The sequence below is a fragment of the Drosophila eugracilis genome, unplaced genomic scaffold (assembly GCF_018153835.1).
Source record: "Drosophila eugracilis isolate 14026-0451.02 unplaced genomic scaffold, ASM1815383v1 contig_2161, whole genome shotgun sequence".
NCBI classification, from domain to species: Eukaryota; Metazoa; Arthropoda; class Insecta; order Diptera; family Drosophilidae; genus Drosophila; species Drosophila eugracilis.
In genome coordinates, this window is record NW_024573046.1 from 221,896 (window position 1) to 238,993 (window position 17,098).

The window sequence follows — 17,098 nt, forward strand, 5'->3', positions numbered from 1 at the left end:
TCAAGTTCTATGACCAACAGTAAAAGTACCAAATCACCTCACCAGCTGTGCTATATAGTATTATAATATGGATGGTATAGTGGCTATAAAGTTGAGCTGTTGTTGTTGGGTCATAAGAAAGTGGAACCACAAGCAGAACGGGCTGTTAATCTAATCGGCGAGCGATTCTATGGCGCTTTATCAACGTCATGGCAACTGGGCTAACGGTAATGATAATGCTAACGATCTATTCCGTTCCGTTGCCTCGATAAGATTGCCATTGCGATTGCGTAATATGGCTTGGGATTTTTTTTTTGTTTTTTTTTTTTGGTGAAGTAAAGGAAATGAATTTAATAAAGTAATGATGATAAATATAGTTTTGATACGGCGGTCAAATTGGGGATTTCGATGGGGTTTTTATATATGCTTAGCCCTGAAATTATTGGTTTCATGTGATATCGATTTCGAATCGATCCTATCCACACTTTCCGCGTGAATAAATTCGAGATATACAACGATCGAAATTTTCGCAGTTCTATTACCTTTTTGTATGTCACTTGCCTTGCTTAGATAGCCAAATAAGGTCAAAAGAAAAAAACAGCCGAAGCAAACGTAAATGAGGGGAAAATGCAAACCAAAAACGAACTTGAAATTGCACATAAAAATGGAAGGAGGCGAGGTCATGGGCTTAAAAGTCAAATTTTTATATGGCGCAAGGTCAATTGATAGGCTTTTAGGATAGTGTACTAACATATTCCGCATTTTCCGTAATTATTTAAAATATTTAAACCTTAACAACCTGCTTATCAATAATGAAACTTATAATTAAATTAAAATATAACGAAAAGATTTTGAATTTGTTTAAATTTAAGAAACCGTTGCTTGTGCGCCATCTAGTGGAATTTATAGCGATTTGTTGCGTTGATCTGTCAGACTTCCCTATGGTTATATTTTTTATTTATAGTTACCTTAAAGCTATACTACAATAATCATAGTTAAATCACTTAAATATTGGCATCATTTTACTTGCATATAAATGGTTAATCTTTATATAAAAGCTACAAGAAAAGGCAAACAACACAGCGCCATCTAGCGTATTTCACTCAGTGCAGTCAACCTATGTTCCTCGATCTGGCAGCCTTTCTGAACATTCGATTGTATATTTCGATTATTCATTATTCAAATATTTGAAATGGAAAATTTTAAATTTATTTTTCACTTTTTTCTAATGATAAGATATGAGATGATTCGGATATGAGAGATAAATAAATAAATTAAAGAAAGGTTATTTAAGTTTGAAATCTCAATATTAAGCCACTTCCTCTTCCATAGGGAAGTGGTTTCCCTTGAAATACTTTCATTAAATTCAGCACAAAAAATCATTTTAATTTCATTTATTTCGAATATCGGTAAACTAGTTAAATATATTTATATATGAATGCACACACAATGTTTCTGTGAGCCAGTTTTCCTTCTACTTCACTCAATTCACGCGACCGCAAATTTAAAATTGATCAATAGAACCATTAAACTAAATTCAATAAGGATTAAAATCATGTAAATAACACGTGCCTAAACTATGGGATTAGTCCAAGGGTTAGAGGGGGTCACACATGTATCTATAATATATAATCTAAATATTTATTGTAAGTAGGGGTATAGAAGATTAAAAATATGGTTGGTCGATTAACCGATCTGTAGTAGCAAGTCCAAAATGAAATGGTAGAGCACACACACAATCGAGTTCGCTTTCATGAGACTCACAAAAGGATTTTATCTTGAATATTCTTGTTATCACAGACGCCCCAGAACAGTCCTTTTTCATCTGTCTTTATATACCACAGATCCCTTTGTCTTGTTTCTAATATTTTTGATAGACTTCTGGGGTTTACTTTTGGTGGTTTTAGGGGGTGTGTTTCAAATTTTCGACGCAAGTGTCACGCGTCACTTCATGAAAAATCAACTGCGAAATTTGGAAGAAACGAAGAATTTGCTCGCTTCCTTTTTCACGGAGATGCTGCTGTCTAGTCACTCCAGTTGCTTCAACATCAGATCTCCTCCATTTCCTCAAGTTCCTTACAGGTGTCTCTGAATGTTGTTTGCTAATATTGTGTAATGCCTAAGACGAATCAACTCCTTCTCCCTAAGGCTTGGCAGTCTGAGCCTGGCCAGCGGATACTCCACTGCCTGTGGCAGCTGTGGACTCAGTCTCCTCGCCGGCCATCGTCTTGTTGAGGATCTGATGAAAGTGCTCCCCGAAAACGGCATGATTGTAGGAGACAAGACGACGGAACGAGGCGATAAATGCAACCAGCTCCTCCTGGTAGTCCGCGAATCCGGCTGGCGGCGGCGGAATGCTTCCATTGGAGCGCAGTGTGACCCGCACATAGCCATCCAATCGTTTTGCTATAAAAGAGGGATTTGCATTAAAAAATGAAAAGCAATTGCTAGTAATTAAACGCACCCATCAAACTAAGAACTGGTGAAGCCTTGTTGGCTAGATTAAGCACCTGAGTCTTGAGTGCCGCCTGGTCAGCATCACTCATCGCCGGCGCTTTCTCTTGTTCCAGGGCTTTGTTAACAAAAGACCGAATTTGCTCATAGCAGCTTTCAATGGCAGTGGCTACTTGGCTGTAATTTAAAGTTAAATAATAGTTAAAACCCATGCGTAATTAGAGCTGTTTGCAAACTCACTCCTGGTTTTTCACATCCTGTACAATGACATCCAACTCCTGGGACAGTTTAATGCGATTCTCGCGGCGCTGCGATATGATAGGCGTGCTCTGAGCAATCGAGATGAGCGAAGCGCATAAGATCAATCGCTGTGCACGCCAACTCAAGCCCTCAAAACGGTCCTTGTCAATGCGCAACAGTTCCGGAAACTCCTTGTCAGCCGGATAATCAATCAGCTGCATGTAGGCATTGTAAATGGTCTCATCCTTATTGCTGCCAGAACGATGACGCTGAAGCCAATCCTCAGTTGCCGGAAAGCCAGCTGAAAATGCAAAATTTGCATGTTATTTACAATTTTTATATTGAGTCAAAACTAAAGACCCACCATTTCCATGGAACTCCTTCAAATACTTGCTAAACTTCTCCTTCTCATACTGCACCGAATTGGCGGCAATCTCGGCGCGGGCTAGTGCCAGCATAAAGTTGGCCATATCCAGCTTCATCAGAGTCATTACCTCAAGAATGCTACGGAACGTCTCCACCACATCGCCACAATCCCGCAGAGCCTCCACCGCTTCATCCCTGGCTGGAGAGCATGAGCGCGCTAGGATGTTGATAACAAAAGTGGCATACGCGCGAAAGTCAAGGGTTCCTTGCTCCGCCTGTTGGCGGATAACAGAGTCATCGAGCACCTCGTTAATATGGGTCAAGACCCGTTCTTGCATAGGCGACAACAACTGGGGAAATAACTCTCTTATCTCGGCCAACAGCCGAATGGCCTGGTCATAGGAAGGGGGCCGACGCTCCAGTTGTTCACGCAGTATATCCCAGAAAGCCTTGTGCACCATCTTCTTAATGGCACCCTCCAAACTGTTGGGATTTCGAAGAGGATCTTAAGTAGTAGAACTAAATTTGTTATCTGATTGCAATCTCACCTATCCGATGGCGGTTCATACTTCTGCAGCTTAAAGTCCGGATTGAGGGCTATCTCGTGGGCCAGTTCCATGTTCCGCAGGTTCTTAAACATGCTGGATACCTCGTCCAGGGTCACGATCTTCGGCGGAGTGCCATCCAGGCTGGGCAAAACGAAGCGCGTCATGCTCTCCACCGAACTTTCGCTATCAGTCCGCATTCTACGCTCATCCAGCTCACTCTGGCCAGCTGGTTGTCCACCTTGTTCACTCTTTTTGTCCTGGGCATCCATGTCAGTTAATTTCCAAGCTCTTTGTCTATTGATTTTCTACCGGAAATGCAATGCTAGGCAGCTGCAGCAACTGGTTTTGACCAAATGCGAATTTGGTTGCTACTGGTTAAAGCCAGTTATATTTGGATATACGGCTGTAAAGCTGTATATTGACAGTGGAAACTGCAGTTACGCTTTCTTTGTTCTTTGTTCGAGGTCGTCACAGAAGCTCCGCTCGGGGACAGTTCGCCTGTGAAAAAAGGGGGGTTCAAATACTGTGAATGTTGGATATAAGTTATTCTTCTATATTGGTTTTGTAGGAGTCCCATTGTTGATGATACATAGCACAGAGTTGAGAATTAATAAATCTTATAGATATGTTAGATGTCATTTCAAAATATAAAAAAGTATTTTTAAATATGTATTACACTTAGAAAATTCAACAAAATATGTAATAATATAGATTTAAACTTGTGAGTCATTACGAAAAACAAATGTTAAAAACAAAAACATCTTTGCCTATTAACTATAAATAATTTTCGTAAACGCACTTTGGAAATAATTGTTAGGCAATAGCCACTGTACAACCACAAATACACGGAAGAAAAACGTTAAACGTGACTCGCACACACACAGGCCAAACAAGTGTGTGCTTGTAAGTGAAGGTGTGTGTGGGACAAAGAAACAAAGAAAAAAAGTAAACAAATTCGAATGGAAATTGAAATGTAATACTTTCGAATATTCTCGAAAATTCTAGAATATGCAATTTGGCAAGCAGCGTGGCACAGATTCCAAAATTAAACGTGGAAAATGGGAGCAAATTGCACAACGGCCACGCAGCGAATGGGCGATATAAACAAACGGCGCAATAAAGCAGCAACGAAAACAGAAGCGATTAACTGTGTGTGTGTGTAGGTGTGCGTGTATGTATTTATTTCTTGTTGCTGTATTCCAATTGCGCAGCAATAGTCAGCTGGGGGAAAAGTGGAAAAATTGGGAAATGGACACAAGGACAAAGTGAGTGGAATGGGGGAAGTGTGTGTAAAACTAATTTCTTTGACTTACTTGGGGAATAAATGGAGCTCTAACCAACGAGAAGGTTCCAGAATATTTTTTGGAATATACCCACACAGCTGATTCACCTTTCTCACTCACTTACAAATTTTGTAGTTAATTTCCACTTAACTGTTTCCGTTCTTTAAGCCCCAAGGTTTTGTTTCATGCTGCAATTTATTACAAACTGAACTTTCACGAACGACGACCGATTTCTGAATGAATTTTCCGTCTCGAATTGAAAACTTTGTTTGTTGTGCCTGCTTTGTTTTTCCCTTTATCCATTCCCCTTTCCTTTCCACACAGCTGTTTTTATACGCTTATCGAAAGTTGATAGGCGATTGTCTCTATCGATAAGCTGTACGAAATGTGTAAAACTTAAAATAAATGTATCATATAAGTATATGACGTATATAATGTATAATAATAAATAAACACACTCCTTGACATAACTGCCATTTGAACACAATTCAATTGCTGTGTTAATAAGTCGATTATACTCGTAACCAGAAACGATAACGGTAGTCGCGCGCTAGTGTTGCGTAATGGCCGCTCGCAGTGGTGTTCACAATTGAAGCGCTTCACAACACGGCAACAGACACAAAAAATATTTTCGGTCAAAATTTTCTAATTAGAATTTGTGGTCTGCGTGTGCTTGCAGCGGCGGGATCAGAAGTTCCCGGGATTTGGGCCTCCATGCTGTAGGGTTCGTGGCATCACAAAAACCACTTGAAAGCCATGGAGAGCGAAAAGATTCTGATGGCCGCCGGAGTTACGGTGGCCGCCGTTGTGGGAGCCTTTGTTTTTTGGGGACCCTCAGGTGACTTAGTCTACGTAATAAAGTTGCGGTCATATCCCTAATAACCCTAACAATTCCAGGTTCCCGATTGCGCCAACGACGTGGTCAAATCGCCGGGCTGCATAACTTTGGACGCACTTGCTTTCTGAATACTCTGCTTCAGGCGATGGCCGCCTGTCCCCAGTTTATAGCATGGTTGCAATTGTACAATAATGCCTCGCCAGATCGAAAGAGTCTGATTACTTCTATGCTAAATACTCTGGAGGTGGTTAATGGCACTCATGCCACCTTGCGCGGTGATCCACATTCACCGGGCGCCGTTCTGCGGGCGCTAAATGCTCTGGGTTGGGTCATTCCCCAAGAGGAGCACGATGCCCATGAGTTGTTCCATGTGCTATTGTCATCACTGGAAGAGGAGGCTATACGCCCACAGCCCTTGGGCTGTCTGTCGGATGCATTGGCCACGGATAATGATGAAACGAGTAGCTTTGCGGGGACAGCAACTCCAGTTGGAGGCTTCCGGCCGATTAGCTCGATGGCAGCGGGTCTTGGAGCCAGCCAAAGGATTGGTGATCAACCGAACAGACCCTCGAGTGCCATGCTCACCGATTTCCTAAATATGGAGTACGATGAGAGCACCAGCTTGCAGCGATTAGTGCGTTCCGAAGCTCACACGCCGGACTCACCGGCCTCAGTTTGCGAACGCGAAGGTAACGATCGTCTGGGATCGTTGCTCCTGGACGCCGTTTCACCGGGGACACCTTTTGGTTTTCCCCTGGCCAGTGAGCTGGAGTCCCTGGCCACGCCAACGTTGGGTGGCGAACGCATGTCGCGACCGCGGCTTCCACAATCTCAGCAGGAGGAGGGCCTTAATCGACGGGTGTCCAGCTCGTGTCGATCGCTGGAGCGCTTGCACCGCGGACCCGGTCGGGTGTCTATCTGGTCAAACATGATGCCCAGCCAGGTGGCGCATCCGTTTCAAGGAGCCATGGGCGCACAGATCGTCTGCAATGGCTGCGGCTCGAAGTCGGCGGTGCGGTATGATAAATTTGATAGCATAACCTTGAATCTGCCGCCGCAGCGCAGGACTGGCTTAAGTTTGGGCCACTTGCTAAGCGATTATATTACATCAGAGGATCTGAGCGATGTAAAATGCGATTCTTGTAATGAAACGACCACGCACACCAAGTCGGTCACGTTCGCTAAACTGCCGGCGTGTCTATGCATCCATGTGGCGAGGACCGTGTGGCTGCCAACTGGTCAGGTGTGCAAGCGACAGGACTACGTACACTTCCCCGAAAGCCTTTCCATGGCACCATATAGCTTCGTTCAGCCGCATCTCAACAGTCAGGTGAGAGTTTATCAAATGTAGTTAACAATCAAGGTTTCGACTTATAATTTAGTCAGAGAAACATAGTTTATTACTAACTTATTTTGTGCTATTTAAAATTGATGAAACTTAAGTTAATTGGATTCAATTGTTCATATTTTTATACCATAGATCCATTTATCCTCCAGAAAGACATTCGCTGTCCTTTTCTAATTTGTGTTAATGGTATTTTGAAAGGTTTTTAACTTAACACTAAACCAATCATATTCTTTATGCTTGCAGGCTGGCACTCCTTGGGGCTCGACGATGTCGCTGTATTCCTCCAGCCTGCCTATGAACAATGGTGTGGGTGGTGGCGAGGGATTCGGCACTATGTTCCCCAAGAACTTGTACCGCCTGCTGGCCGTGGTGGTGCACTCTGGAGAGGCGAACAGCGGTCACTTTGTCACCTACAGACGGGGTTCTTTGCGGAATGCACATAGGTATGATGTCCATTAGTATATAACCATGTAATCAGAATAGTAATCCTAATCTATCAACGCTTTCAGGTGGTTCTACACATCCGACACGATTGTACGGGAGGTTAGCATTGATGAGGTACTAAGCGTGCCCGCATATCTGCTCTTCTACGATCGTGGACAGCAAAGACAGCTTAACATGCGCTAGTCAACCGAAGATCATTGGAATCAACATCCTAGTCAGCACTTGATGTGATGGAAATCCAAATCATTTTTATCGAACAGTGGCCATAGCGAACTCGCGTCACATTTATATAGATATATATATATATATATATAACTTACATATATATATACGGGAACCCCCGATCTGATCTATACTCGGTGGGTTTATGTAATGGTCTCTGCATAATGCATATTCTATATATTGCATATAGCATATAGCATCACCCCCAAGTCACAGAGAACCTCGACTCTTCATTTGTTATTTGATGCATTTAAGATTTTTTAAGAATTCCAAATTCGTACCGTGCTTTTAGCTGTCTGTATTTAGCAATATACACACATAAACTACCACTAATTGTTTGCGCGTTATTTCTGTAGGATAGATGTTCAATAAAAATTTGGAAACTACTTTATATTCTAACTTAAATGGACTCAAGTGTGTTAAACTTATACTTTAGAGATTAAGATTGGAAAACTATTAAATATAGGGGGAACTTGCAATGTTTCCATTGAAATTGCTTCAAATTAGCAGGACTTACTAATTTTCAAAATAAAATGTTTTATTTAAATAACGTATTAATTATTTAATTTAGTATCTATTAATTACTTATGTTTAGCATTGAAAAAAATGAAGTTAGTACGAAACGCTGGAAGATAATATGTAAAATCCGTTTTTTTTTTTAATGCACACATTTTATTTAAGAGCTAATAATTATTTTTGTTGAATTATAAATATATATAAAATGTAGAAATGGAAAATTTAGAATTGAGAATGTAAATTTACATCTTGTTTTTACAAATAGAGAGGATATTTCTTTGAAGAAAAATCTGGAACGTACATTTTGAGCAGCGCGAAATATATCGATACCCTCTATCGATAATAGACGCCAATTGTCATTAGGCGTTTGATTGACAACCAGCAACGCGCAGAATTTCGTTCTTCAAGAAAAACTATAAACACGGAGTTTGACGAATTTTTCTTTTTCAATAATGTCTGATGCCGAGCTGGAACAGACGCCCAGCGCGGAGCACGTGTTGGAGCAGCCGGCTGAGGGGGAGCAAGAGCAGGAACAGGAGCAAGCCGAAGTGTATACAATGGGCGGCCCGCCGAGGACGCCGGTCGAAGATGCCGCTGCTGAATTGAGCGCCAGTTTGGATGTAAGTGGTTCGGATCAATCGGCCGAGCAGTCGCTGGATCTCAGTGGTGTCCAAGCGGAGGCGGTTGTAGAGTCCGAGTCGCCAACGAAGCGCCAGCAACGCGACATAAGTCCCATTTCAGAGGACAGCACACCAACGAGCAGCACTTCGACCAGTTCCACCAGTACATCCAGTTCCTCGCGTTACGACGACATTAGCGAGGCCGAGGAGCAGCCACCAGAACCTATGGAACAGTCACAACAGCAAGAAGAAGAAGGTCAGGAGCAGCAGGTAAAGATGCACGTACAGGTTCAGGATCAGGTGCACCAGCGTGAGGAGCAAATGGAGGTGGACCAGGATATTGACACTGAGGATGAGCCCTCCTCTAATACAGTCATCTGCGTGGCCGACATCAATACCTATGGCGGTGCCTCTAATATTAAAGACTATGTTATGGATCCTGATGCACCAGCTAAGGCTATTATAACCGAGGTGGTCACCATTCCGGCTCCTCTTCGTCTCAAGGGCGGATCTCTGCCTGATCCATTGCCGCCACCTCCTCCTGCTGAGGATGAAGTCCCCGAGACACCCGCCTCACCCACCGATGATGGTGAGGAACCACCCACCGTTGGTTTGTCATCTTATATGCGAGTTCGTTACATGCAGGAGGTCAGTCACCCTGGCCTGCCCACTCGCCTAGCGCCACGTGATCCGCGGCAACGCAATATGCCACCGCCGGCCGTGGTTTTGCCCAGTCAAACCGTACTCAGTGCCAATGTGGAGGCCATTTCTGATGACAGCAGCGAAACTACCAGCAGCGAGGAAGACGAAGAGGAGGAGGATGAAGACGATGAGATAACCTTGGAGCACGACAGCACTTCCAGGGAGACAGTGATAACAACTGCCGGTGATCCAATGATGCAGAAAATTGATATTAATGAGAATCCTGAAAAGATCTATTACATTCGACGCGATGATGGCACCGTGCATGCCGGCCAGGTTCTGCAATCCCGTACAACTGAAAATGCTGCCGCTCCTGACGAGTATTACGTCCACTATGTTGGCCTGAATCGCCGCCTGGATGGCTGGGTGGGCAGACACCGAATCTCTGACAATGCTGACGATTTGGGTGGCATAACTGTGCCGCCGGCACCACCAATGGCTCCCGATCAGCCCAGTACCAGCAGGGAAATGCTGGCCCAACAGGCCGCAGCTGCGGCAGCTGCCTCGTCCGCGGAGCGTCAAAAGCGGAGTGGCAATAAGGACTATTATCTGTCCTACTGCGAAAACAATCGGTACGACTATAGCGACCGCAAGATGACACGTTACCAGAAGCGGCGTTATGATGAGATCAACCATGTGCAGAAGAGCCATGCCGAGTTGACCGCATCGCAGGCGGCACTTGAGAAGGAGCACGAGTCCATTACCAAGATCAAGTACATTGATAAGTTGCAGTTTGGAAACTACGAGATCGACACCTGGTACTTCAGTCCGTTTCCCGATGAATACGGCAAAGCACGCATCCTTTATGTATGCGAATATTGCCTGAAGTATATGCGTTTAAGGGACAGCTACGCCTATCATCTATACGATTGCAAACGCAGGCGGCCACCCGGAAGGGAGATCTACCGTAAGGGTAACATATCTATCTATGAAGTAAATGGCAAGGAGGAGTCACTGTACTGCCAGCTGCTTTGCCTGATGGCTAAGCTCTTCCTGGACCACAAGGTCTTGTACTTCGACATGGATCCATTCCTCTTTTACATCCTTTGCGAGACTGACAAGGAGGGTAGCCACATTGTAGGCTATTTCTCCAAAGAGAAGAAGTCCCTGGACAACAACAATGTGGCGTGCATTCTCGTCTTGCCGCCACATCAGCGCAAGGGATTTGGTAAGCTGTTGATCGCCTTTAGCTATGAGCTATCTCGCAAGGAGGGTGTCATTGGGAGTCCGGAGAAGCCGTTGTCGGATCTGGGCAGACTGAGTTACCGCAGCTATTGGGCGTACACACTACTGGATATGATGAAAAACCGTTGCGCACCGGAGCAGGTATCAATAAAGGAGCTCAGCGAAATGAGTGGCATCACTCATGACGACATCATCTACACGCTGCAGTCCATGAAGATGATCAAATACTGGAAAGGCCAGAATGTAATCTGTGTGACTGCCAAGACTATTCACGATCATCTCCAGCTCCCGCAGTTCAAGCAGCCCAAGCTGACTATCGACACTGATTATCTCGTCTGGAATCCGCACAGTACGGCGGCAGCTGTGGCTAGAGTTCCAGGCAATTCCGGCTAGCATACGGTGCCACCGGACCCCGTCCAGCAGTCGTCCCAAATTATTGTTATAGAAGATGACGATGACTAAGACATATATTTTCTTTTTTTTTTATAACTTTTAAGGAGTCGTAGGCGAAGGCTGTTGAACCCCACCAAATGTATAAATTGGTGGATGTGATGTTTTACCAGAAAAACAGAATTTTTGGTACAGAGTCATATATGTAAAACCGAATCATTGAAGATTTAAAAAACAATAAGAAATGTAATACTTAACATTTTTTTTAATCTTATGGATAGCCTGTTGTAAATCGTATTGTTTAAATCAAACGTGTTCGCCTTGATTTAAGTTATAGTTTTTTGAAGAGATTTGAAAAATGGTTGTGTTCCATTCACATAGTTATTTAAAAACTTATCTGGGTTGTTTTTTACCTTGTACGAATTGTAATTAAAACTTAAATTTTTCCTCTTTCAGAAAGCTATAGACTTGTTGCGAAGCTATAGGGTATAAAATAATTCCAAAATATTAGCAACACGGATTTTTTGTTTTACTTTCTGTCTTCAATAAGTGATTCGTTATATTAACGTCATTGTAAGAACCAGAAGAAAGAATAAATATTAATGAGAATAACAGGCATTTCATTATATTTTGGAGGTATTTTCGGTAGCATTTCTTCTTTAATTTGAAATAGAAAAAAAATGTAAGTAAACGAAGCCTAAAATGTTCCCTGAAACTGCTTTAGTTGTGTAAAATAAGAATTTCTATACAATAAATATTTTTTAACATATTAAAAAGGGAACTACACATATATATACTTTGGCAACTACATATATTCCAAATTATATATTAAGTTGAAAGCTCTAAAGACTATCGCCAACTTTCTCATCTCTAGCGACCGTCTGTTATCGATAGCGCCCGCATCGATACACCTTTATTCCGCCGGGCGACAAATCCGATTTGTGTTATTGTGATTGGAAATATATATACAGGATATAGCTTAGCCGGGATCAAAAATGGGGCTTCTGTCCGATCCGTCGATATCGACGCAGAGCAAGCTGGTGGATGGATTGGCCCGACATGTCCGCAAAGTGTGCTACGCCCTTTATGTGGCGGGTGTGGCCTGGTTCTTCTGTTTGGCACTGCCGGAGTTCAATCATGGAACATATCTCTCTGAGAATGCCCTGTCCCCAGGTAAGACAGAAGCACTGCTAACCGAAGACCCCCTAACAAAGAGTATACTTCACGCACAGGTCTAGTCTATCCGGAAATCCGCGTTGATGCCAATCGCTTGGCCATTCAACTGCTAGAGGAGCTGCAGCGGGAGCGCAAGGACCATCTGTCCACCACGCCGCACGCCTGGATAGCGGCCAAAATGAACGAGTTCGGGCTTGAGACACACACCCACAACTATACCCTGCGCTATCCCTTTGGCGGCGGCAAGGAATATCACGGTAAGAATATCTACGGCATATTGAGAGCTCCGAGGATTGCTTCCACGGAGGGCATCGTTTTCGCTGCCCCTTACCGAGCGGCTAGCTCTGTGCATTCGGACATCTCTGCTAGCGTGCCGGTTCTTTTGGCTTTTGCGGATTTCGCTAGGCGCAAGAACTACTGGGCCAAAGATCTGATCTTCTTGGTTACCGAGCAGGAGCAGCTGGGCATGCAGGCTTGGCTGGAGGCATATCACGATGGTGATCGGGATTTGGATGTGAGCAAGGCGTATCTACGTCCCGGGAATTTACCCGCTCGAGCAGGTTCGCTACAGGCGGCTCTAAATATTGAAGTTCAGGATCTGGAAATCGACCATGTAGATGTGCGTATTGAGGGCTTGAATGGCAAGCTACCAAATTTGGATATGTTTAATCTGGTCCAGAGGATTATGGCTCGTGAGGGCATCGCCTCTGGTTACAAGCAATCACCTCGCAAGAAGCGTCGCCATAGTCAGTCCGCCTTCGAGCAAAATCTTCGCCAAATGCTGACCATGCTGGCCAGCCAGTCGTCGGGCGTGCCCAATGGTAATCATGGTCTATTCCATCGCTATCGCATCGATGCCCTAACTATAGCTGCTAATCGAAGGGCTACACATGCCACGCTGAAGGGCAGTCCAGGATCGGCAGCAGTGCCCTTGCTGAAAGCTATCGAAGGAATATCCAGGAGTCTGAACAACCTTTTGGAGCGATTCCATCAGAGCTTCTTCTTTTATGTGATCGTGAACAATGATCGGTATATCTCTATCGGAGATTATATGCCTGCTTTGGTGGCCCTGGTGGCTTGTGCCTTTGTCAAGGCTTATCTAACGTGGTCCACATTGCCGGCGACGAATTCTGAACTGGAAACGGCAGCTGGTTTGGTCAGGGAGCAGGGGCAGGAGACAGAATTAGAGGAGGACCCTGATCCGGATAAATTCGAACTGCCATATGGATCCGTGTTGATCTACCTTACCGCCACCCTGTTGATAGGATTCCTGTGTAATGTGCTGCCTCTGCAGCAATATTTCCTAGAGATTCCGATGGGCGCCGCACCACTTACCACCTCAGTACTAAGTTTTCTATCGCTCATTGGATTCATTCTGCCCTTTGTGGTGGTTCTGCCTCCTGGAGGCTTGGAGCTGCTGCACGTGGCCTTTCTGCTGATCTATGGCTGTGCTTTGATCGTCATCGGATTGCTAAACTTTGCCCTGGGATTCTTTGCGGCCGTACTAACTGTGCCGTTGGTCGTTTCGCTGGAAACCAAAGAGGAGAACTCCCGCAGCACGTTGAGAAACACGATTCGTTTGGCCACGCTGGTCATGAATCCTATGATGGTCATCTATGTTATCGTGCTGGCCATGACATTCTACCAGTTTCCTGAGCTGCCGCTGCAGAAGATCATGCTAAGGGCGGCCACCGCGGCCATGGATGCCTCTGCTTACGGGCTTATCGATTCCGTGGTGAGTAAATAAGATTTATTAATAGTCATTTGACTTAAATTAACTTTAGATATTATATGTATAACATAACTTTGTTTCTACCTCTTACAGATCTATGGCAACTGGCTGTACTTTGTCATCTGTACGGTCTTCCTGCCTTTGTGGATCATCTGCTGGACATTGGCATTGTCTAAGCGACGAGACTACGCAGATTACCTGGACTTCGATGAGTCGCCATCAACGTCACCGCAGCCGAAGGTGAAAATGAATTAAGGAGAAGAACTACCCAGATTTCCATTCAAATGTTACTCAGTGTTTGATTGAATGTCTACATATATCAACTGGAAATAATCCTAAGATAAAGTGTGATAAACCCAACAAATGTGTGTAATGGAGGTAAGCGATTGCACATGCAGAGAAAAAATTCCATTTAAATGTTATGCATTTGTCTAAATAAATGAAGCCTATTTATTAGTTGGAAATTTTAACAAGATTTTTGTAATGTAAATTAAATTAAACTTCTATTGAAAGGTCGTTTTGGACACATTTTATAGCATATACTTTATATGATTTAACATTTTAAAATACTTGATTGCTTAATATCATCAAAAAAATCGCGTTGTATAGATTCTGCCTTCCTTTTGGCCACTTTGTTTGCACGTAAATCTGTAATGCGTATTTACCAGCCAAGAGTTATTATTTCCTTTGTCAATCGAGTGCCGTTGTTGTTGGCCGGTGGAGGACAGGAGTTTTTCCGTGGAATGGTGTTCAGTGGTGCACGTGCCTCTTTGAATAAGTGGAAAACTTTTCGACTATGACACGCAACTTAATTTAAACTTTGCACCGCTGCCAGCGTCGTCGTCGTCGTCTTCGGCGCTGGCAATTAGTTATGAGCCAGGATTTGACTCAATCAGGAGCATAGATGCATGGTGTCCTCGAAGCTGGAGAGTTTGGAACTGGTTACTGGTAACTGGAAGCCCTGCACTTGCCGCACTGTGTTTACCGGCGCCATTCAATCTGCAACTTAACAAGAAAACTTTCCTCACACACAGATTCAAAGGCAGACACAAAGTTGGCGTGGCACAGTGGTAGATGTTTATAAAAATATTTATGAATAATAATGATTAAATGAAGGATTAATAAAATAATGAAATACATTTTCTAGCATAGACTGCATAAATGTTTTATGCAAACAGTAAACTTTTTCAAAACTAGAAAAGTTATTTCTTAAACATTTTAAGTAAAGTTAAGATATCAAGATATTTTTATATTATTTGATATGTTTATTTATTTAAATTCTATCCTATTGGAAGGTTGAGCTTCTTCCTGGATGTTATTTTGGACATTTTTCTGGTTCTGGTAGTTATCACCTGATCCCAATTCATCTGATTTACATTCATCCATTGGCAAGTCAAAGTCGACCAATGCTGATATGACCTCACCCTGATACTGATAGATATCGGTTTGTGTGCCCTTGCCGTTGCCCTCGTCCCTACTTTGATCTTGATCCTGGTCATCTTCTTCGGATCCCATCTGTAATTGGCGTTCATCGAAGCGTCTCAGACTGCATAGACATCGTTGACGGACCTTCTTGACATGCTCACTTTCGAAATCTGCTTGAATGGCCTCGATAAGATATCTCATCGATCTGGTACCAAACTCCGACTCTATGTTGTGGGTCATTTCGATATCCCTTTGCAATTGACACTGCATTGCCACCTGACGTTGAAGATCCTTGGCATCGCAAATCAGTTGATCCAGTAATTCGTCCGTCTGGCTATACTGAATCAACAGATTATCGGACATCTCCAGGGCCAAGCAAAGTTCTCGGGCCTGTGGGCATCTAGGTGAGGGCGGTGGTGGTGGCGGTGGCACAGGCAGATTAGCAGTCAAACATTGGACGCCTCTTGGTGTCCGCGGGTGAGCCTCTGTCTTGACGAATCTGGAACCCCTGGACGTGGTTCGTACTATCTTACGTTTTGGATTTGGTTTTCCATCTCCCGACGTAGCGGAAGAAAGGCATGCGGAGTCAACTTTTAACTTAAAGCGCTCTGGCAAAGCCGTCTCCATTGATTCTTTATAAGAGGTATAACCGTCTGCACTGCTCAGATTGAGACGACGTGCTAGATACACCAAATTCGATAGGGATCGATTTAAAACCATCCTCGTGGCATTCACGTAGCCCACACCAGCAGTAGGTTCAGAGCTCATCGTAAAAGAGGTTTCGTCGAAAATTTTGGTTGAAAAAATATATTAGCTGTGTACGAGGAGTGTATCCCTCGGTTTTGTGTCTTTAATTCAAATATTTTTTGTATTTGATTTTAGATTTAGGAATTATGTGACCGAATTGTTGAGCAAACGTTGAGAGTGTGACATAGATTTGGGGCAGGGGGAAAGAAGTGCTGTCAGGTGGGGCAAGGCGTACTGGGTTTAAAAAACTATATCAAGCTGTTTTGGACTTAATTAAAATCATGAGTGGAATTATAATTTATAATCAGTTTATGTATTTAATTTTATTAAATTTTAATGTTTTGTACCCATTTAAGCCCACTGTGGTGCAACCCTGTCGCATTATCCTTTGGCGCTTACAAGCTGCGAGACTGCAGGATAAAAGATGCAGGACGAACGATGTCGGGGGGTTAAAATTGGCAAGTTGATGTCACATAATTGCCCCTCGAGCGCTCATCTTAATTATTGTGCTTGCTGACTTCCTGTTGGCCCGACTTAATTCCCCGTTAAAGCCAACACACTCTCTGCGGTTGGCACCGCCCCACTTCATCTACCACCACCATCCACCCCCCTTCCCTTATCCGTTATCCGAATCCCACGGCCGTTCATGGATTACTCCTTGCTGCGTGTGGAAATAATTAAAATTGTTCGAAGAACGAGAGGTGTTGCACATCCGCGAAAGGCATGGAAATAATGTGAAAGAAAGGAAGATTTACAGAGGAAGGGGAGGTATAATATGTATATTAATGTGTCAGTAAACCGAACTTCGATGCATCAACGGCAGTTTTATCCTGGAGACAAAAGGGGTAAACGATAAGGATATAGCCATTCATTGAATTGATTT

General features: G+C 43.6%; 5 protein-coding genes across 6 annotated transcripts; 3 read left to right on the forward strand and 2 right to left on the reverse strand.

The window, feature by feature from the left end:
- Positions 1-1,358: 1,358 nt before the first annotated feature.
- On the reverse strand, positions 1,359-5,194 carry LOC108103246 (T-complex protein 11-like protein 2). Of its 2 annotated transcripts, none has more exons than XM_017208648.2 (6): positions 4,901-5,194; positions 3,588-4,085; positions 3,038-3,522; positions 2,674-2,974; positions 2,444-2,610; positions 1,359-2,385 (listed from the first exon to the last, which is right to left on the reverse strand). In XM_017208648.2, exons 2-6 carry the CDS (start codon positions 3,854-3,856, stop codon positions 2,123-2,125), a joined length of 1,485 nt encoding a protein of 494 aa, XP_017064137.1. In that variant the 5' UTR covers positions 3,857-4,085; positions 4,901-5,194; the 3' UTR covers positions 1,359-2,122. The 2 variants fall into 2 exon arrangements, with proteins under 2 accessions (XP_017064137.1, XP_017064138.1); XM_017208649.2 differs by lacking the exon at positions 4,901-5,194 and adding an exon at positions 4,387-4,714.
- A 234-nt stretch (positions 5,195-5,428) lies between these two features.
- Positions 5,429-8,108, forward strand: LOC108103245 (ubiquitin carboxyl-terminal hydrolase 30 homolog). Its single transcript, XM_017208647.2, has 4 exons — positions 5,429-5,708; positions 5,768-7,038; positions 7,300-7,499; positions 7,566-8,108. Exons 1-4 carry the CDS (start codon positions 5,627-5,629, stop codon positions 7,681-7,683), a joined length of 1,671 nt encoding a protein of 556 aa, XP_017064136.1. The 5' UTR covers positions 5,429-5,626; the 3' UTR covers positions 7,684-8,108.
- A 490-nt stretch (positions 8,109-8,598) lies between these two features.
- LOC108103271 (males-absent on the first protein) lies at positions 8,599-11,747 on the forward strand. Its single transcript, XM_017208683.2, has one exon. The coding sequence runs from the start codon at positions 8,691-8,693 to the stop codon at positions 11,136-11,138; it is 2,448 nt and encodes an 815-aa protein (XP_017064172.1). The 5' UTR covers positions 8,599-8,690; the 3' UTR covers positions 11,139-11,747.
- Positions 11,748-12,020: 273 nt separating this feature from the next.
- LOC108103263 (glycosylphosphatidylinositol anchor attachment 1 protein) lies at positions 12,021-14,507 on the forward strand. The gene is made up of 3 exons (XM_017208675.2): positions 12,021-12,308; positions 12,368-14,046; positions 14,137-14,507. The coding sequence occupies exons 1-3, from the start codon at positions 12,131-12,133 to the stop codon at positions 14,296-14,298; spliced, it is 2,019 nt and encodes a 672-aa protein (XP_017064164.1). The 5' UTR covers positions 12,021-12,130; the 3' UTR covers positions 14,299-14,507.
- An 82-nt stretch (positions 14,508-14,589) lies between these two features.
- LOC108103265 lies at positions 14,590-16,639 on the reverse strand. The gene has a single exon (XM_017208676.1). The coding sequence runs from the start codon at positions 16,234-16,236 to the stop codon at positions 15,313-15,315; it is 924 nt and encodes a 307-aa protein (XP_017064165.1). The 5' UTR covers positions 16,237-16,639; the 3' UTR covers positions 14,590-15,312.
- Between the last annotated feature and the right edge of the window lie 459 nt (positions 16,640-17,098).

Excerpts from the sequence above, each read along its gene's own strand:
- LOC108103246 (XM_017208648.2), bottom strand. The coding sequence starts at position 3,856 with ATGGATGCCCAGGACAAAAAGAGTGAACAAGGTGGACAACCAGCTGGC. Across the intron at positions 2,975-3,037 it reads GAAGGAGTTCCATGGAAATG|CTGGCTTTCCGGCAACTGAG; the intron begins GTGGGTCTTTAG and ends TTGCATTTTCAG. Across the intron at positions 2,611-2,673 it reads CAGGATGTGAAAAACCAGGA|CCAAGTAGCCACTGCCATTG; the intron begins GTGAGTTTGCAA and ends TTTAAATTACAG.
- LOC108103245 (XM_017208647.2), top strand. The coding sequence starts at position 5,627 with ATGGAGAGCGAAAAGATTCTGATGGCCGCCGGAGTTACGGTGGCCGCC. Across the intron at positions 5,709-5,767 it reads TGTTTTTTGGGGACCCTCAG|GTTCCCGATTGCGCCAACGA; the intron begins GTGACTTAGTCT and ends TAACAATTCCAG. Across the intron at positions 7,039-7,299 it reads AGCCGCATCTCAACAGTCAG|GCTGGCACTCCTTGGGGCTC; the intron begins GTGAGAGTTTAT and ends TTATGCTTGCAG.
- LOC108103271 (XM_017208683.2), top strand. The coding sequence starts at position 8,691 with ATGTCTGATGCCGAGCTGGAACAGACGCCCAGCGCGGAGCACGTGTTG.
- LOC108103263 (XM_017208675.2), top strand. The coding sequence starts at position 12,131 with ATGGGGCTTCTGTCCGATCCGTCGATATCGACGCAGAGCAAGCTGGTG. Across the intron at positions 12,309-12,367 it reads TGAGAATGCCCTGTCCCCAG|GTCTAGTCTATCCGGAAATC; the intron begins GTAAGACAGAAG and ends CTTCACGCACAG. Across the intron at positions 14,047-14,136 it reads ACGGGCTTATCGATTCCGTG|ATCTATGGCAACTGGCTGTA; the intron begins GTGAGTAAATAA and ends TACCTCTTACAG.
- LOC108103265 (XM_017208676.1), bottom strand. The coding sequence starts at position 16,236 with ATGAGCTCTGAACCTACTGCTGGTGTGGGCTACGTGAATGCCACGAGG.